The sequence below is a fragment of the Pieris napi genome, chromosome 13, assembly GCF_905475465.1.
Source record: "Pieris napi chromosome 13, ilPieNapi1.2, whole genome shotgun sequence".
NCBI lineage: Eukaryota > Metazoa > Arthropoda > Insecta > Lepidoptera > Pieridae > Pieris > Pieris napi.
The window spans coordinates 8,718,763-8,738,620 of NC_062246.1; the positions used below are offsets into that span (position 1 = coordinate 8,718,763).

Sequence of the window (19,858 nt, forward strand, 5' to 3'; positions counted from 1 at the left end):
ACGATTGTTCTATAATTTATTGGTTTTCTGATAAATCTTGGATACAGTTAAACTTATTCTTTTTATAGCCGTAATAAGTAACAACTCATAATGTTAATTTATTAGTATATATGTATTATTAAGCTAATACTTAAGTACCTACTTGCCGTTGTTGTAAGAATAACTTTGTAATTTGTTAACTAAAGTATAATATATATTTATTTAAAAAGTATATATAAAAATTGTTTAGAAGATTATAAGTTCTATGTTAAACAATTTTTGGAAAATATATTTAAATCTTCGATTGAGTTGAATCGTGAACTTTTCTGAAACAAAAAATTTACTTGAGCAACAGTAATATATTTCTAAAAAGTTTATTTTCTATGTGTGTCCAAAAATGTCCATATTTTGTAATTGTTGTCCATATACGGAATAGTAGGTAGAAATCTTAAAAGGTATTTTAGATTAGGCTATAATGATGCTTCTGCAACCACAAAACTTATAAAAATATGTTAATAATAATGACTTGAATACCTCCTTATGCAGGGAAAGTCCCAAAACTTTTGATCTTTTCCATATTCTTCTCCATCCTGTATAGTTTGAGGCATTGCTTTACCCATAGACTCGGGCAGAGCGAGGCAGAGACACCCGCCAAATATACCGATTGTACCCAGAATTAGCAGTGGAATTTCTATTGCTATTGTAGCCTGAAAATATGTAACAGTATTATTACATTTTCTTTAAAAAAATGTTTTAAATATGCACTAAGTACCTCGGAATACTTGTAATCTAGTTACAGACAACACAGGGGCGTTAGATATATTTTCGCACAACCATATTTCTGTTTTTAAACAGTTTTTAACAAATAATGAGCGTGGTACATTTACTTAATCAATTAATGAGCCTATTACATTGTCTGCCTGGGCCTAAGCCAATTATTATTATTATTTTAGAACCTGATTTTTGCAGGATTTCGTTTCATTTTAACGTTTTGTTAGATATTTGCATGTGAGGGGAATGATTTTGTCTTCTTTTTCTTCTTAAAGTGCTTCTCCACTACTGGAGGTTGGCGGTCAGCTCGTCAAACTACTTTTTATTTTGATTTTGTCTAGCGTGTAAGATAATTGTATTGTTATTGTCTTTCGTCTGTCTTGTTCTTACCAAATACACGATGTATGGCACCAATATATTAGCGATATATCCAGTTATGTGTATCAATGCCAGTCCCTGCGCACGTACTACTGTTGGCAACAACTCAGCGGCATATTGCAGGCCGATGTTAAAGGAAATGTTGACTGCAAAACGACCCACTATAGCTAATGACGCTGAAGGAATACCTGGAATAAATACAATAAAATTGTCATCTTGTCTCGTCACTCAGAGGGGTTATTGAAGTTATACTTCTTTTGGCGCGTTAGGGAAACGTTAACGATGCGCGCGCACGTGCACCGTCACAAAAACAGACACCCTGAAGATAGCTACAGTCAAGATTTTAGTTTTTTTGAAGTTATACTTCTTTTGGCGCGAAAGAGTTAAATGATGAGAGTATTTTTTTTCTATTGTTAGTGTCCTTTTTTCTACAAACATAGAATAAGGTAACAGAAAGGTAACATTTTTGAAAAGATTTTTGTCTTGTTACGCCAAAGAAGTATAACTTCTAACGCGTGTACGTACATACACGTTTTTTTACATTTCTCTCTGTAAGAAGGCCCTAGTATTCAGACAGGAATGGCACCCAGGTGGCTGAAGCAAGTTAAAAGTCACTTTAAACCGATCAACTACTAATAATTATCATAAGAACATACAGGAATAGATGTTTCAAATATCACAAGTCCAATTGATTTTAGAAAGAAAAATTATGAAAAGAAATTACCAAACGGTACTGTAGTTGCAAGGAAACTGAAAACCCCACTGAGTACCATGGACCCGAACGCCAGCCAACGACGACCAACACTGTAATATAATAATAATAATTTTATTCATCAGACAAAATATACAGTCCAAATACAGTACAATGATAACCATTGTTATTCTGTCAATTATCATCATGCAGTATTTATTGTTTAATAATATATCATAGTATCATCATAGTTATGTTTCGAAGATGGAATTTTGTGCCTTTCTTATTGTATATAACGGAAAATAATAAAGTACAGAAAACATCGTCGACGAAATTAAACCCAATTGTATTTCAAGCCGTGTTCCAGTGGTTCGTTCGGGAAAGTTTGTGAAGCGGGAAGCGGTACTCAATTGAACTCTGTTCAAAGTAAAGTTTTTATAAACGAACTATACAATATTGCCTATAACAGAAAAAGTTTCTTCGAAATGACATGAAAAAATAAGTTGCGCATGACGAGCGGTAACGCAAGTTCGGCTATGTACATCGAGAGCAAACAACGTCTATGGCGAGAGAACGTTGAGGTATTTGCTACCGCGGCTAATAAATGGACTACCTGTCAGTTTTTAGTTAACCAACATAAAAAGTATGAAGAACTACTTTTATTATGCATTTGTCGTGTTCCTAAACAAGACTTCTATTGCTACATTAATATAAACCACAGCGGGTTCATAATGATTTTCTGATATTACTTATTCTAAAAAATTAATAAATTAAAAAAAATATAATATAGCCAGCATCTTATGTTTATACCAATAAAAAGAAGTTTGCGTGATTGAATTTTTCAAGGTTTACGAGCCACAGATTCCGGTGCGAAGCCAGGGCGGGTAGCTAGTATAATATATATTGTGTTACTAAAAACCTATAGTCTAAGTATTCGCTGAGTAATCCCATCCCGCCTCTAGAATAATTACAAAACTTACACATCCAAAGTTAAAATGAGGAGAATATCAGCAGGAAATTCAGTAGCAGTCGCAATGGTGAAGGTGAGAAACATATCCAGGCCCAAAGAGCCTACATTCCTGACGTGACCATCAAAGACCATGGTGATGGACATCCAAATCACGACCAGAAGGATACTCTGTCTTCGAAGACGTGGGCTCTTAAAGAGATCCAGGAAGGAGTAGTTCTTGAATTCCTCTTCAGCCTTTGCTATTTCCTTTGCTGTGTCCTGTTGAGTTTCGATTATACATTATATCTTGATCGTTGATGAAAACTATTTCTATGAAATAAATGCTTTATGAAAATTTAGTTACCCTGAATTCTTTTATTACTGCATCTGGTATTTTCCTCTTGTTGATTCGCTCACATTTCTGAATTATAGTCAACGCTTCATCAATTCGGCCTTGTGATATTAACCATCTGAATAAATATAAACACGTTCAAGATCATACATAGGAATTTATTTATTACATATTTAGGACCAGAAGTATTATTACAAACTACTTTTGAAATTTACAATATTCTTAATCTACATAATGATAATAATAGCCTTTAATGCTGGCAGCATTTCTTCGCTGTATTGCGATACTAATTCGTTTATAGAGGAAAGCACAAGCTCTGGGGTCACCGGTACTATACCAGGCGCCAACTTAAATCTTTAATTAGCGCCTGTTCACTTGAACACCACGGCCCAAGAGTCTCTACGCCAAAGGGAACCAAATCAATGTTGGAGGAAAGACTCTTCTATTATTTTTCGACTGCTCTGTAGCCGCGTCTTGATCATATATATATAGTTAAATTATCCAGCATGATTGTATCTTCATGTAGAATATGATTGTAGTAAAGGCTTCTTGCTAAATGTATGTAATCAAGAGTTGTTTATGTGTAGTCAATGGTGAAACATTTATTTTTACCAATTACCTTAATATATAGGATCAGGAATAGGGTGAGCCGGAAGAAGCAACCAGATTTCCTTTTTTCTTAGCTTATAGGATAAGTAAAAGAAAATAATATGTAGTTTAAAATTACCTTGCACTCTCTGGTACAATAAATGGCGTCAATATAGATAGTCCCAATGGTATACTGGTTATTAAGGTGTAAATTTTCCAGTCGGCAGCTGCCAGCGCGATCCAAGGTAAGATACAAGCCGCAAATGTAAAATATACAGCTATTGACATGTTCGCAACGAATGTTCGCCATTTTGGTCCTACGTACTCTACCACTGGAAGTCAAACTTATTTATAAAGATCTGTAAGCTTTTAATTAAAAGTTTTAAAATGTTTTGTTGCGTTTATTCCTTAAGTAAGTTCCATGAGAATGATAAAGACAAATTATTATATACAGCTAGGGAGGTTTAGAAATTAAAAAATAAAGTAAATATAATCAAAAAGCTCGGATTTTTTTAAATATACGGTAGGAAGTGCAATGCCTCAGATGTCTGAATCTGTTTCATGATTATTTTTAAATCTAATAGGCAAGCAGCCTCCAGTGCCTGACACACGCCGTCGACTTTTTTGCGTCTAAGACATGTCGGTTTCCTCGCGATGTTTACCTTCACCGTTCGAGTAAATGTTAAATGCGCACATAGAAAGAAAGTCCATTGGTGCACAGCCGGGGATCGAACCTACGACCTCGGGTATGAAAGTCGCACGCTGAAGCCACTAGGCCAACACTGCTCTTGAAATTATGCTCTGACTATCAAACTATCGAGTTAAAAATTTAAAGGGAAATCCCAATAAATAGTACATAATGTACCTTTACATACTTACCAACAATGTACATAACCATGAAACAATTGTCGTACGCGAGCCCGACCAGAAATCGGCACAAACAAAACGACCAGAAGCTGTTGGTGAATGCCGTAGCTACTCCAGCTACGAACCCAGTCATGTTGGTGCCTACAAGTATTTCTACGTTTTAATATCTCTTATTATGGGCGTGGTGGTTATACGGTGAATATTTAGTTGATTCTTACTAAAGGGAGACAATTTTAAATCTTATAAAGTACTAGCTGACCCGGCAAACGTCGTTTTTCCATGTATACTATCTTTGGAAACCTTTTTTTAGTCCAATAAAAATAACTATTTGCAATATAAAAAATATGGGTTGATCGTAGAGGAGTGAAAATTGAGGATTGTATGTATTTTTGTATGTTGTATTATAAAAAAATAGAAATTAAAAATTTTGTCTAAAAAATAAAATAAAAATTTTAGGGGTGGACTACCCCTAACATTTAGGGGGATGAAAAATAGATGTTGGCCGATTCTCATAGATACCGGATAAGCACAAAAAATTTCATCAAAATCGGTCAAGTAGTTTCGGAGGAGTATGGCAACGAAAACTGTGACACGAGAATTTTATATATTAGATGTAAAAAATACATTAATAGTAATTTAATCGGAGTCGGGATAGAAGATTACATTTACTTCGTAATATCATTAAGATACAGCTAGGAAAATTGATTAATAAGAAATATACTATATTAAAAATAAATGGTTGTCTTTCGCGCTTTACGTACGATGGTTTAACGTAACAACGTTAAACAACAAAACATTGATGAAATGATTGCATACTTTTATAAATAAAATTGAATAATTTTTATTGTATTAGCACTATTTGGTATGGATACAAAGAAGTAAAATGAATCTACAATTTAATTGATAAATTTATTTTTATTTATCAGATTAAGTTAGTTATAGAAGTTGCGTGCTGCCGCTGTCTTTCTTCATCTTGGACGCATAGGCCAATAGAGTGAAAGAGAGATAGATGCGGCGCAAGCGTACAATGAGCGTAACGGGACAATGAGTCTTGCTTTTTCGTGCGTCCAGCCGGCGTTCATCGATTTATTAGACGTTGTCACGTCAAAAAATTACGTTATTTATAATTATTGTATAATTTACCGAGAATAGCAGGCACCCTGCCATATTTATCCGCTATCCATCCGAATATCAGACCTCCAAAAATTGCTCCACAGAAGAAGATAGATTGAGCTGTTGCAGGGTAGTTATCTCGTTCGCAAACCCAGCCGAGCTAGAACAACTTTAACGTTTTAAAAGTATACGATTGCTAACTGATCCTTATGTTCTGTGGGCTAGAAGATGAGGTTACTCTTAGGTGATGGATAACTAAATTATGGGTTCTCTGGTCTCTGGTCTTCAATCGGGTAACATAATGACGCGACATCCACCCCCGCTACTATTCGTACCTTCAGCGAAACGAATTATTAAAATGCATAGATTAAAAGAAGTTTTTAATTGTTCGTTCGTTCGTTCGTGAATCAACGGACTGCTTCAAGTCAGCCCTGCGATTCTGTAACTCACTTTTCGAACTCACACAGCGGTTTTCGCATCGGCGGTCGCTCTCAAATCAGTCGTGAAGCAGTCATTTTATGATTTGGCATTCTGAAAAGGTGGGAGCTTGTAGTTTATTGTTTATCAGAATGCCAAATCATAAAATGACTGCTTCACGACTGATTTGAGAGCGACCGCTGATGCGAAAACCGCTGTGTGAGTTCGGAAAGTGAGTTACAGAATCGCAAGGCTGTTCCTATAAGAAATAGTTAGTCATTTTGTAAATATTTTAATCTGTTACTGTTTAATGTTGTATTGTTTTTCTATGTATGTATTGTTTTGTTTGTGATATTTGTTAAAAATTAATAAATCATATTACCAGACAAAATTACAGACCTAGAGTCTTCACCTTGCATTAAGTACTACTATACAATAAACAAACTAAAAACTACGAGTAGCAACTATACCTGCGTGGCTATGGTCTCATACGGTGCATCAGTAAAGTTAAACTCCCAACCATCACACTTCTTTGTTGGCCATGTGACCTTCGGCTCCAAATCACCACTAGTGAGTACATTGTTCCAATCGACGTCATAAACTATGCACTTTTCATACTGTCCATCGTTTTGAGGTATTGCCAGGTGGCGACTGAAATTAATGAATCAAGTTTTATAAGGCAGAGTGCGACTCTCATCCTTGACGTCGTAGGTTCGATCCCCGGCTGTGCACCAATGGACTTTGGTTCTATTATAAACATTCCCTCAAACGGTGAAGGAAAACATCGTGAGGAAACCGGCTTGCCTTAGGCCAACAAAGACGGCGTGCGTCAGGAACAGGAGGCTGATCACCTACTTGCCTATTAGATTGACAAATCATCATGAAACATATACAGAAATCTGAGGCCCAGACCTAAAAATGTTGTAGCGCAACTGATTTATTTATTTTTTATAAGATTATGGTCGGTCTTTTGCAGAACTTCACTTCACTTAGAATAACGTTGCAGTACAAAGGTTTAGTCTCTTTATATTGTTAAATTAGTAGGTATCATTAAGAGTGTAAACTTGGTTTTAAGACTGCTTTAAAACTAACACTTCGGTCGTTTTCTAGTTACCCCCCTTACCGTAATTCAGCGGTAAGATTAGCTAGCTCCGGCACTTGACACCAATGCTGTTCAGGCACCACTGTCATGAAGATTTGCGAAAAATATATAAAGGCGAAGAAGAAGGAGTAAGGTATCATGAGAAGGAACAGCAATCGCTGGTACCAGCCAAAGTCACCGATGTATGGGAACAGGTCGTCCAAGTCTTTTAACTGCTTCTTGGCACCTAGGAGAAATATAATTTAATCTTTTATCAATTTATACTGTATTAAGTAATAAATTACCAGGATAAAAAAATGACCAGTGTGTATAGTTTTGCGAAACCTGACTAAATTAGACTCAAACTAACTTTATCCATATAGGTAAACAAGTACACTTATGATCGTCAACAAAAAAGATGTCAAATTGATTCTAAATTTCCATTTACTACCAGCCTTGCGATTCTGTAACTCACTTTTAGAACTCGCACAGCGGTTTTCGCAACCGCGGTCGCGCTCAAATCAGTCGTGAAGCAGTCATTTTAGGATTTGGCATTCTAATAAGGAGGTATAGTTTATTGTTTACAGCGCGACTGCGGCTGCGAAAACCGCTATACGAGTTCGAAAAGTGAGTTACAGAATCGCAAGGCTGTTCGCAAGTCAAGGGTGTAAAGCGGACAAGAAACTCTCCGCCACTATTTTTAATCGTTAAGTTTTGAGTCATACAAATTGTTTGAACTGTAGCAAATCAAACACAATTTAGAGTCTCAAATTTCTCTCAATATATTTTCATTTAAAAGTCAAAGGTTATAGAATATACCTGTAGGGTTCATTTCCAATTGGTCAAGTCGGGTGCCACCCGTCTTGTCCAAGTTCTCATGTGATTCCATTTTGGAACTCCGTGATTGCCTTGAATGACACTTTTCCGGACGTCTTTCTGGTTACTTTAAGACGAATATGGGAGCGCTGAACTGAAACAAAAGCCAATAAAAAAGTCCATTTATTACCTATTTTAGAATCGTATAAGGTGTCTCAATCTCGAGGTTATTAGCGATTTAAGCAAGCCTAATTGACGCGAAACTCTTAAGATAAGAAAGTAACTGCATTAAGAAAATTTATAGATTACGTTTATTTTCATAGCGAAATTTATTTTATATAATTATTAGTATATATAATAACACCACCGACATAGAAACAACTTTTCAGTACCAGGGATATTGTTAATCTAGCACAATTAAAGCTATTAGAATACTAACTGTTGTTTCAAACATTACAAGATTGTCAGATAAATACATATTCAGTAAATACATAGTGACATGTAAAGAGTGGATATGCGTACTAAATATTTACTTGAAAATGTTTGATTGTCTTCTGATTAACACTACACGACGCTTTTATAGCACACCATATTTGACATAGCTAAGCCTTGTGTACAGTACGGTTCGGATGTGATCATGTACCACATTTTACTATTTGCTATATTTTTTGAATACATTAAATATTATGATATATTGATTGGAAATAATCAAAATACAATATTTTCAATAAATATTCTTAGCCTGTAGAGTAATTATAATTAATTCATACAATTGGATAAATAGAAAACTAGAATAAATTAAAAAAGTTTGGTCCCTGTGACAGTGTATCTTTAATGCTCACAAAATTTCCGCGCTGTATGATGTGTGTGATACTTATTCATTGAGCGAGGCAAGCACCAGCTCTGGGGTCACCGCTACTATCTACCAGGCGCCAACTTAAATCTTGAATTAGGTACTCCAAAGGTAACAAAATCAAAGTTTGAGGAAAGACTTTAATTTTTTCCGATTATATTTTCCGCCTGCTTTTGTGTTTGTCCGGGGGAGGTCTTACCTCCTGTGTCTTTAAATCCTTACCTAACCTAAACTAACGTGACATAACGTGGGGCTGACGTATCCACACAAGTAGCATGCCATACTAAATCCCAAGCCATCAAGGGTTCAAAGACATCACATCCAGCGAATTGCCATAGTGCCGAGCGATGCCTGGTGGCTCAAAAATAGCTGGAATATTGTCCGAGGTAAGAAAGCGGCGTATGATGTCGATGAGTGCGGCGTGGCGAGAAAAAAAAAACACCGGAAAACGCGCAAACTTGTGTCTTGTTGGGGGTTAAATTGCACTAGATTTTGTCGGTCCCAGTTGGAGACTCCACGTAGCAGAGTTTGGACTTGTTGTTGCATATACCGGTCTGAACTAGCATAACATCCGTTAAGAAACTTCAGCCATGAAGAGGTGCCTAAATAAAAAGATGATTGGGCCCTTATCACTTTTAAGTATTTGACACCATCAAGGTTTCTGCTTCTACTTAAGGTTTCTTTTAGATTATTAATTTATTAATTTACTAGTACCCGACAGACGTTGCCCTGCATGGTATTTCAAGCGATTAGGATATTAAACAAAGTATGAAACTACAGACTACAGCGCCATTTACCGGGCTGATTAAATATAATCCATCCAGGGTGCAACCCAAACGCATACAAAAAAACGGTCCTGCCATTTAAGAGGAATTTAGTGACATACACGTACAGTTGAATTATATATATATTTCTGTCGTTTAATACACTCCCAAGTGGGATTCGTTATTTTGTTAGATACAATCAATGTTAATTGTGACAAGCATATATATATATATGCGCGTATAGACCGAAAGGTATTAAAAGAACGTCTCGATGTTAGGAAATATATTAATGCATTAGAAATACTGTAAACAGTATGAAAAAGTGTGAAATTTATAATATATATAAATTTATAGTTTATATTTTCAGCATGTTTAGGTCATAGTATTTAATAACGTTTGTGTGATGTTCTAATAAACATTAAATGATTATTGTTAACTCCACGGAATTGACGTCAAGGAACACTTAATAGATTGCACCATGTTTGAACTGTACACGAGAAACTCAACATGAAATTTTTATTACCCTTGTTCAGTAATGACGTTCTATCAATTAACTTTCCCTCTTGTAAAATACCCTTAAGGCTCTTTCTATTTTTTAATATCATTTTCAGTTGCGATAATCTTTCGAAAATGTAATAGATTATAGAGTAATAAATTACTTTATATACTGGCAATTTCTAAACCCATCGTTAACATAGCATTGCTCCCACAACGCAAAAAAAAATTGGGGTTTCTTATTCGCGCTAGATTTTTGCGACGTCTAGATTTCAGTTAATATTTGTATTCTTTTTATAAGTACTTCAAGCATTAAAAAAGCAATGACTTTGTACGAAAAATTTCAAACGCCACAATACTTTTTGTGATGTATAATTGATATTCGCTGTGTTATCATACATTCACGATTGATAAAAATACTGTTAACAGAGGTTAAAAGTGCATGGAATTTAATTAACGTGAAATTATGTACTGGAATTAACACCTATAAAGATTGTAAAGTAGTTAAAAACGTCACTTACCTAGTCTTCTCTATATTGCCACCAAAAACGCTATTTAAATATAGATAATACAAAAATAAGGACGTATTGTTTGTGTGACAGCGAAGCGCGGAATGAGATGAAGTTTCCACTGTTGTATGACTTAAAAAACCTAATTGGTATATTACATAACTTTAGTATCTTTATTATCAAGATCTCTAAGCTCATATACATATATTATTCTGTATATCTCAACAAACTGCGGTACGTAATCGACTCATGTTTTTTAAAATAATTATAACATATTGGCGCTAATTTGATAAACAGAATAAAACTAGGTGGGCGAAAATAGACTTCTGACGAAACTGCCGGCATTTGAAATATGATGGATGAATCTAATAATTAATTAAAGGTCATTCATTTTTAATTATTATTATAATTAGTATGTAGGTTAAGTAAATAGTAAATACTCTATATTTGATATACATTTAATATAGTAAATACATAAATAGTTTATATATATGTACTTATTATTAATTTTTAATTCAAAATAAATCAAAGTAAAATTGTCTTTTATTTAAATCGATATAATGTAACATAGTGATACCTTTTTTTTGGTTTTCTATTTTGAGAGTTGAGGATATATTCTGGTAGACATATTGGTCTTTGGTGTTCTTTTCGTTAGAAAAACTAACTGACTGACTAATACATATTTACAATAAATGTAACAAATAATAGTGTTTCAACGTTATGCTTGAAGCCCATTTAAGTTGTAGGTTTCATGTAAGGATGTGTTGCCGTATTTGTATAACAGAACCGATAAGCCCTAAGTTTATTTGTTGTGGCAAATTTCTGCAGCAGCTGTATAGTAACGCATCTCCAACAATTAACGTAAATCCAACGCTGGCCATAGACGTACCGCATGTTGCAGCCGAGACCGACTGCTCTGGAGCGGTCGCCGCACGGCGATCTGCAGTTTCCATACTAAATTCATATCCACAATACACGGACCGCTCGAGCAGTTCTTGAGCGGTCGGAGCAGTCGCTCTGCGGTCGAGTTTCGCCGTGCGGTCGACTGCTTAGAGCTGCCGGACCCACCATACACGGACTGCTGGTGACGACCGCGCGCCACTCCCTCCCCGCTCCCCGCTGAGTACCAATCCCTTCCTTATTTTGGAATCTGTCCGTTGTATTTTATGGCTTAAAATGCTAACTAATTCATCAAATGAAACCACGGACATTCTAAAGTAGTTGAAAAACTTTTAGTCTCTTCTCTCAGCTGGGGATACAAAGTATGAAATATTCCATGCTGTTCTCTTGATTGTAGTATTGAACGCAATCACATACTACGGTGTCTTCTACGCCTACGCTTGCTTAATAGTAGTACAAGAAGCAGTGTTTCTTCAGTATTCGCATCAGTATTATTTTGCGGTCGAACACAACTGCTCCAAACAGTCGTAGTCGACTGCATTATGCGGTCGTGTTGCAGTCGTGTACGACTTCAACGCGACTGCAACATAATCAAGACCGTAATCTCTTTGACATACCTACGGAAAGAACGGTTAGCGATAAGTGTCGTTTCTACATCTTACCTAAAAAATCTTATTTCAATATTTAAACTTAGACTGACGCAATTGAAGATAATGTTGTCGGTAATAAATTTACTGAAATATCTATTTACCAAATAGTATTAAATATGTCTTATGGTTAAGATAACTGGATTAAAATACCTTTTCCCTATCATCAATTCAAATATATTACGTACGTACTATAAATATATAAAGTATGTTGTTTCTTTTTAAAATCAAACCAAAGTTATATGTATAAATTTATGTGTAATCAGTAAAACAGTTTTTAAGGCCGAGCTTTTAGATCTTTTTAGATCTTTAATGTTGTCATCTCTATATCAAGTCGCACGCGTTTTATTAAGTGACATTAATAATTGGCTCTAAGTCATTGGACACTGAAATATAGTCTTTATGTATTTTTACTTAAGACCAAAACACTAGAGCAGAACTATTGCAGATTCTTAATATTAATGTCAACTAAAGAGAAGTAGCAACTCAAAACTCAGACTTCTAGATAAAGTCTGTTCGATTAATATTAACGTTGATTTCTCATACACTTGACAGACAAAAGTAAAAAAGGGTCCGAGTCTCGTTGGAGACACTCTGTACCCTTGCCGAAAAACCTGCCTTTCGCACAAGACGCCTGAGCCGACAAAGTCTTTCTTTCAGGCCATTCCAAAAAAGGTAAGTTTAAATATATTAAAAAGCTCTCGTTATCTCTTGCGAGTGTTAAAGATGCGTTATACATAAGAGAAATTATAACTACTGCAAATCGGATTGTTTAAAATTTACTTAGGCTGTGTCGGCCGTCTGGTTCAGATCAAAGATTTGATAAGAAAAAATTTACTTCAAAAACTATTTTGGGAGTAAGTGCCCTCTACGATAGCTCACTAAAACAGTATGTATCAAGTAATAGATTATAAATTATATTTACGTTTGATACCAGATGGCGTGATTCACATTCGTGTTAAGCGAAAAAAAATTTAAGCGTAAACTTATAATTAACATTAAATCGTCGTAATTCATTAAACCTTGCGATGTTATTAATGGGGCTTTAGAAAATACACTTTGCGACAGACGTGACCGAAAAGTCAAACACTAACGACAAGACATTGATGGCTTGCTTTTAAGAGACACTGACAACTAAAGTCAAAAGGTATTCGTAATGTCAATCGGACATTTAATGAGGTTTGACATTAATAGTTTGATTCGATGTTTAGAATTACCGACGAAGACTTCCGACATGAGTAAATCGAGTTTTAACTTTCGAGTTTTGTCGCGATTGCATTAGTAATTAAACTTATTGATAACAATTAATGCTCGAAAAACATAAAGTCCTTATTTAAATAACCTATAGTTAAAATGGAATCGGTTATCTAATGTAACTTATAAAGTGTAGTGAGTAATGTGTAATCCCGTTGTACTTTTAAACATCTGTTTACTGTTATCGTTGTTTTGCTAAGAAACAAGTCTCTGTCATAGAGGGACAAGTGTTTCGGTTGTTTGAAAAGAAAGTTAACATAAGCACATTTCCTCCGCGCGTAAGTTTGTAAATAAAGAAAATATGGTGGTTTAAAATAAACTTAAAAATAATACAGAAGTAAAGTTGTTGTTGTTTTCAAAGTTAAAAATGTATTCCGTTGTTTGAAATAATGTTATCACAGCCCAAAAATAGAGTTCAAGCTATTAAAAGTAAATTTGAGAGTTTACAGTCTGAAAACGAATCTTTAGTCGTTAAGAAAAACGTGTCTCATTTGGGTAAATATACTCAAAAACACAATGTGAATATTGGTGTTGTAGACTCAAATAATAAGGAAAACAAAGACGAAGAAAAAAGTTTGAATGTTAATTCAGACTTAAGTGATTTGAATGAAGATTGGTCTCTCAAACCAAATTCAAGTTATTTATATAGTCAACCAGACACAAAAATTTGTAATGATACAAAAATAACACTGTCGCGTCAATCAAGTGATCCCGGCAAGAAATTACATAGAAGTCATGCTTTCCGCTGTGACCGAAATCAAATTATAACACAGCCTAAACGTTATGGTAGCTGCAATGGACGATCAGAAACCAGTGATTTCTCATTGAAACGCCATGATAAAACACTCTCCAAAGATCGTTTGAAACAATTAGGAAATTTTATAGAAGATCAAATGAGGAAAGAAGGCTACATGGCTTCCAACTCTGCCATTGTTGGTCATGTTGATTCTGTACCAGACTGTGATGTACCTAAACATATATTAGACCAATATGCTAAAGTTGATAAAAGTAACAAAGCTGAAAAACAAGATTCCCTAACCGATAGTGGGGTGAGCTCAGAAACAGAAAATATAGATGATGAAAAAAATAAAATTAGAAAACTAGTTACTCAATATGAAAAAATTGATGATAAAGAAAAACTCTTTTTGGAGAAACAGAAATCCAGGGACAGTAAAGGATTGAAAAATAAAGATTACTTTAATATTAACGAAAATAAACATCTTAGTCAGTTTTTTGAGACCAGTGATAAAGAAACTTCCCCAATTGAAAACTTAAATAATACACAACATAATTTTCAAAATAAAGAAGAAATTAAAACCTTATTTGACAGTGAAACTAAAATATCAAACCAATTGGAAAATGTCAATTCTAATTCAAATCTGGCTTCAATGGATGACCTTTGTGGATCTAGTGAAACCATGCGTTTGGAACGAAAAAACCCACATTTAGTGCTCACAGATACATTGAAAAAGGCTTTAAAACAGCCTTTACCCACTGGACCACCACCTAAAAAACCACCTAGAGTTTTTCATGAAGAAAAGCCTAAAAAGGACACAAAAAAAATGCTTGAAAAACTAGAGCAGGTATTGCAAAAACGAGAGGCAAATCAAAGTAAAATCTATGACATTGCTGAAGAATCAGAAAAAATTGAAAAACCTAAAAAAGAGATGCATTATCTCTGTACTGAAATATTAAACATCCCAAACCAAACAACGGATCCCTTTATAAAGTGTTTAAATTCTTTAAATTGTGCCATTATGACAAATAATTCAACTTTAAGTCTGCCATATACTAGATTGAACGAATGTATGTGTGATAAACGTTTGAGTACATTTAAAAACGATTTTGAAGGAAAGAAGTGTCCAAAGTGCCAATCAAATGATGATAAAGACGGATTTAAGTGTCATTTGAACTGTAAGTGTAAAGTGTTAAATTCAGAGTTTTATGTGCCAAGAGAACATATCTATGATGTACCATTTGTTGAGAAAAGTGAATATGGATCATTGAATAAAGGCAGCCGGAGTATGGAAGACTTAAGACTTATTGGGGTAAGCTTTGCTTTATCTGTTTAATAGTGTATTTGAGCAAATTTTAACCACCTTTGGTTTATTTCTCTCAGTCTTTTCCTAAAACTCTGTATAGTTAATACATGTTATATTAATTATAAATAAAAACATTTTTTACAAATATAAAAACATCTGTTGTGAAATCAATACAGACCTTAAATGCCATATGATTTCCTAAATCATAATTATGACGATCTTCAAAACAATATCTCAGAAAAAAAAATAGTTTTTTTTACCTACTTTGCTCCTATGCTTTTACAGTTCTTATCATGTACCACCATATTATGTACATACCAGTATGTATTTTATGTTACTTATGAGTTGCTTGAATGTTAGACCAAATGTTTCATATGAGTGGTTTGATTGTTGGAAGGACAAATAAATGGACTGTAGTTATGTCTTTGTGTTCATTCAACCATTTCAATTCAATGAAATAAGTATCGAATCTCAGTTAAGGGTGGTTTTCCCACGCGCAGTCCCGTGTCGGTCACGCGCGAGTGACCGCCGTGCTCCGGTGCTTGCAATACGATACGATATGGTCGTGACATTTGTTGTATCTTGTTACCTGAATTGTCATGGAAAAGACAAGGGCATTTTTTATTATGTTATCATTATGAAACAACCAGCATTTAATTAATTCGATACGTTTTTTCGTGATATTACTATCTGTTTTTAGCTAGTATATGAAGTATTCTTAAATCAATCCGTAATCTACCTATTAGAATCGGAGGATTCAGGAGATGGTCCTGCATCTATCTAAGAAGAGAGCGTTATCATTCATTTCTACAACTCTCAGCAACGCATAGATTAATCTACCGATGTTGAGGGCGCTCGCGGATCGCTATAATTTATAATAATATCTTGGCTGTCCCGCCATGCCTATTTTTCTAATTACATATACCATATACATGATGAGCTTCTGTCCCCGTCTATTTAGACAACGCCATTTTTGCTACCCCTTTAACAATCGTTTTATTAAAGTAATTTAGACATAGATATATCATTTATTACAAACAAAAACACACACACATAAATACTCAAAATAACAATAATCAAAGAAAAAAATTAAATAAAAAATATAATGATTGATATTTAAAAAAAAAACCCTTTTCTCATTCGGTTAGTTTCAAGTGTGTAATGCGTGTGTGTATGTATGTTCTACAGCGCTGGTCATTCTGTCAGAGACCGCAGCAACTAGATTAATTAAACATAACCTTCCTCAGGAATCACACTATAGATAAAATTTACAATATACAAGGATAATAGGATTCATAATAATAAATTAATAATTTAAAAAGCGTTTATTACGAATGACCGGTAGATAACAGACAATAAAGTGTAACAAAACTGAGCCTCTTTTTTCGTTCTTGAAAGTGTAGTGTCATCGATAATTAGCTGTGTACATGTGTCAAAATTAGAAACTTAGAGAAAGTACGTGACACGCCATTTTCATTGAATTTAGGCTAAGCTTGTTATCGTTACATAGAGGTGACGAGAGGGTTACCAGTTATTACATTACTGATATCAATGATGTATAAGTTAAAATGTCTAATTTAAGGTATTTAAAATCCCTAGTCAAGTCCAAGCGTTGATTTGTAGCTCTGTTGGGCCTTGTAATTTAGCCGCAGCACTCTTTCTCAAAATGAAATATTTTTATATAAATGGGTATATGTAATAAGTTTTTAGTGTTCAGACGTAAAATAATTTAACTCAGTTACACTAAACAGTTACGAAATAAGATCTCTACAGTTGTAATGGAAAACATTAATTTCAACACTCGCGTAAAACATAAGTGTATATATGTACATAAAATAATTAATTAAATATTGTAAAACATAGATATAACAGACGATTTTACTATCTAGCCACAAAAGCTAGTTCTGTATACGAATTATAATCTCATTATTCTATAACCAGTTATCGTGGCGCAATGGTTAATCATTCCCAGGGAAACGGGTTCAATAAATGTTAAAATAGCCTTGAGCAGCCGGTTCTGTATCCTGCGTATAACTTTAGAATTTGGAAAAAAGTTGTTTTCGATACATTCGGAATGGAAGGTTGTATTACTGTTATTGTGCTATTTATAATGTGGTTTTTAATTGGAGTAATTGCAAGAAATATCGAAAAAATAGTCCATATATGTAGTAAGCCAGGTTATATTTTAGGGACAGAGGACAATAAAAAGTCGTAGACATTAAAGTTATAACATGAGGTATTATAAAAACATCGTATACGTACATTATTATGTTTCATACATTATGGGTGCAAAAAGTGGACATTCATTAAAGGGCTTATTTTTAAGCTTTTCGTAGATATTTTTTCTATAATTCTAATCTCATTTGAAAGTCACTTTTGTACGGGGATGATATTTTATTTTAAATACAAAAAAGGTACCATTTATTTAAATGGTCGAAATGTTTATTTACATTTGATGCTTTTTAAACTATTTTATGTAAATATGTAATATAGCCTTATAATAAAAATGTTGATATTACGTACGGATTCGTAAGTAAAAGCGTTTAAGGGCAAACTGAATAACTGATAAATAATTGTGTAATCCTTGAAAACCAGTTTCATATCCTGCCTTTGCCTGTTGAAGCGTGAACTATGAACGAGACGTTTTCAATGAAATATTACTTATATGTACGACTGTCTGCGTATATTGAAATGCATGAACAAGAACTAACTTTAAAAATTATAGTACAGAGGCCGAGAATGACGCGAAAAGGAGACTACCAGTTCGCCCGCGTGCCTTGAGGCTTGTTACTTGTTAGGAACATCGTACGCCGGTTCCTCGGAAGTAGTAGAGCCTATGTTTATATTATAAGTACAAAGTAAATACTTATAACTTTCAAAGTTCTTATATTATTTTAACATAAAATCAAGAAAAAAAACTAACAAGAAAACTGAGATAAAACGGAATAAAACATACTTCCTTTGCACTAAGACCGTAGATGTAATATATGTCATATGATTATAGTCTTTTATTAAAATGTATATAAAATTAGTTGTCCTCGATTTATGAGTGTTATAGAAACATAATTCGTTATTCTATTGTTTTTATTTTCCTCTGTTAGATGCCCGCGTCTATTTTTATATATAAAAAATTTGGCCTGCGACTTTGGAAACGTGAATTTCGTGATTACATTAGCAGAAGGTATCCAATAGGTGTTTAGAGAATTATAAGCAGACATCAGACATAAAAGGATGTGTTTATTTGTACCGGTTAAACACGTTTGTTATTTTTTCTTCATTAACTTTTTTGTGAATTTTTGTGTCCTAATTATTAAGGTTGTGATAAATTTATTATTTTCGTAAATGTTATGCTCTATCTATTGATAAGATAAAGCGATTAAAATGATAGTCATTATATTTAGGGTATATTAATTTATCTTTAAACTGGCGTGAATACGAAATCTTAAAAAACAATAAAAAAAATCCTCCAAACCTGTATGCAACGGATGACTATCCTAAAGATTTCATCTTGAAGGGAAAGGATCCAAAGCAAAGAAAGAACAGGTAGAAAAAAAGTGTAAAAATTGCCTTCATAAGGTGTGATAAGCAGATAGTAAAGAAGGGATCGACTATAAAAGGAAACGATCACAATCTAAATCACCATCTGAAAATAGCAACACAAGGATGACAAAATGGCTCCCAAGAAAAAAAAATCAGTGGCGCTACAACCACTTTAGGTCTGGGCCGCAGATTTCTGAATCTGTTTGATCATTTTTAAATCTAATAGACAAGTAGGTGATCAGCCTCCAGTGCCTGACACACGCCGTCGACTTTTTGGGTCTAAGACATGTCGTTTTCCTCACGATGTTTTCCTTCAGTGTCCGAGCGAATGTTAAAAACGCACATAGAAAGAAAGTCCATTGGTGCACAGCCGTTGATCTAACCTACGACCTCAGGGATGAGAGGCGCACGCTGCCAAAACTTGATTCATTAATTTCAGTCGCCATCTGGCAATACCTCAGAAGGAAGGACAGTATGAAAAGTGCATAGTTTATGACGTCGATTGGAACAATGTATAAAATTTTCTTGGGCAGTGGCTGTTAAAATAACCTTAAATCGTCTTTATGTTTGTGTTGAAAGGGTATTGAAATTGCCAATAAACATTGTTACGTTAAAAATCAATAAATTTATCAAAACGTGTTTTTAATAGTCTAGTTAAACTTATTTTAAAACACTTTTCTTTGTGAATTAGCATGTACATTTTCCTCGTATTAGAATTTGAATAGGATTTCGTTCAATTTTATAGCTAGAATGTGGTCAGTCCCATAGCCTCTTCTAGGATATCGTAACATCCTTATTTATTGGACTCTTACTACCTGAAAATATAGCTACTCATATTGTAGCATAAAATCA

General features: G+C 34.1%; 2 protein-coding genes across 2 annotated transcripts in view; one reads left to right on the forward strand and one right to left on the reverse strand.

Annotated features, from left to right (window-relative positions):
- Positions 1-3: 3 nt before the first annotated feature.
- Positions 4-10,746, reverse strand: LOC125055532 (carcinine transporter-like). The gene is made up of 13 exons (XM_047657997.1): positions 10,636-10,746; positions 8,006-8,156; positions 7,229-7,433; positions 6,576-6,756; positions 5,719-5,848; positions 4,588-4,716; positions 3,848-4,040; positions 3,133-3,238; positions 2,800-3,047; positions 1,853-1,932; positions 1,141-1,316; positions 514-686; positions 4-305 (listed from the first exon to the last, which is right to left on the reverse strand). The coding sequence occupies exons 2-13, from the start codon at positions 8,073-8,075 to the stop codon at positions 272-274; spliced, it is 1,725 nt and encodes a 574-aa protein (XP_047513953.1). The 5' UTR covers positions 8,076-8,156; positions 10,636-10,746; the 3' UTR covers positions 4-271.
- A 2,624-nt stretch (positions 10,747-13,370) lies between these two features.
- LOC125055084 (DENN domain-containing protein 2A-like) overlaps positions 13,371-19,858 on the forward strand; it is a 41,150-nt gene continuing 34,662 nt past the window's right edge. The window contains exon 1 of the mRNA XM_047657309.1: positions 13,371-15,472. Within this exon, the coding sequence (XP_047513265.1) occupies positions 13,814-15,472 (1,659 nt within the window). The 5' untranslated portion in view covers positions 13,371-13,813. The remainder of the gene's footprint in view (positions 15,473-19,858) is intronic.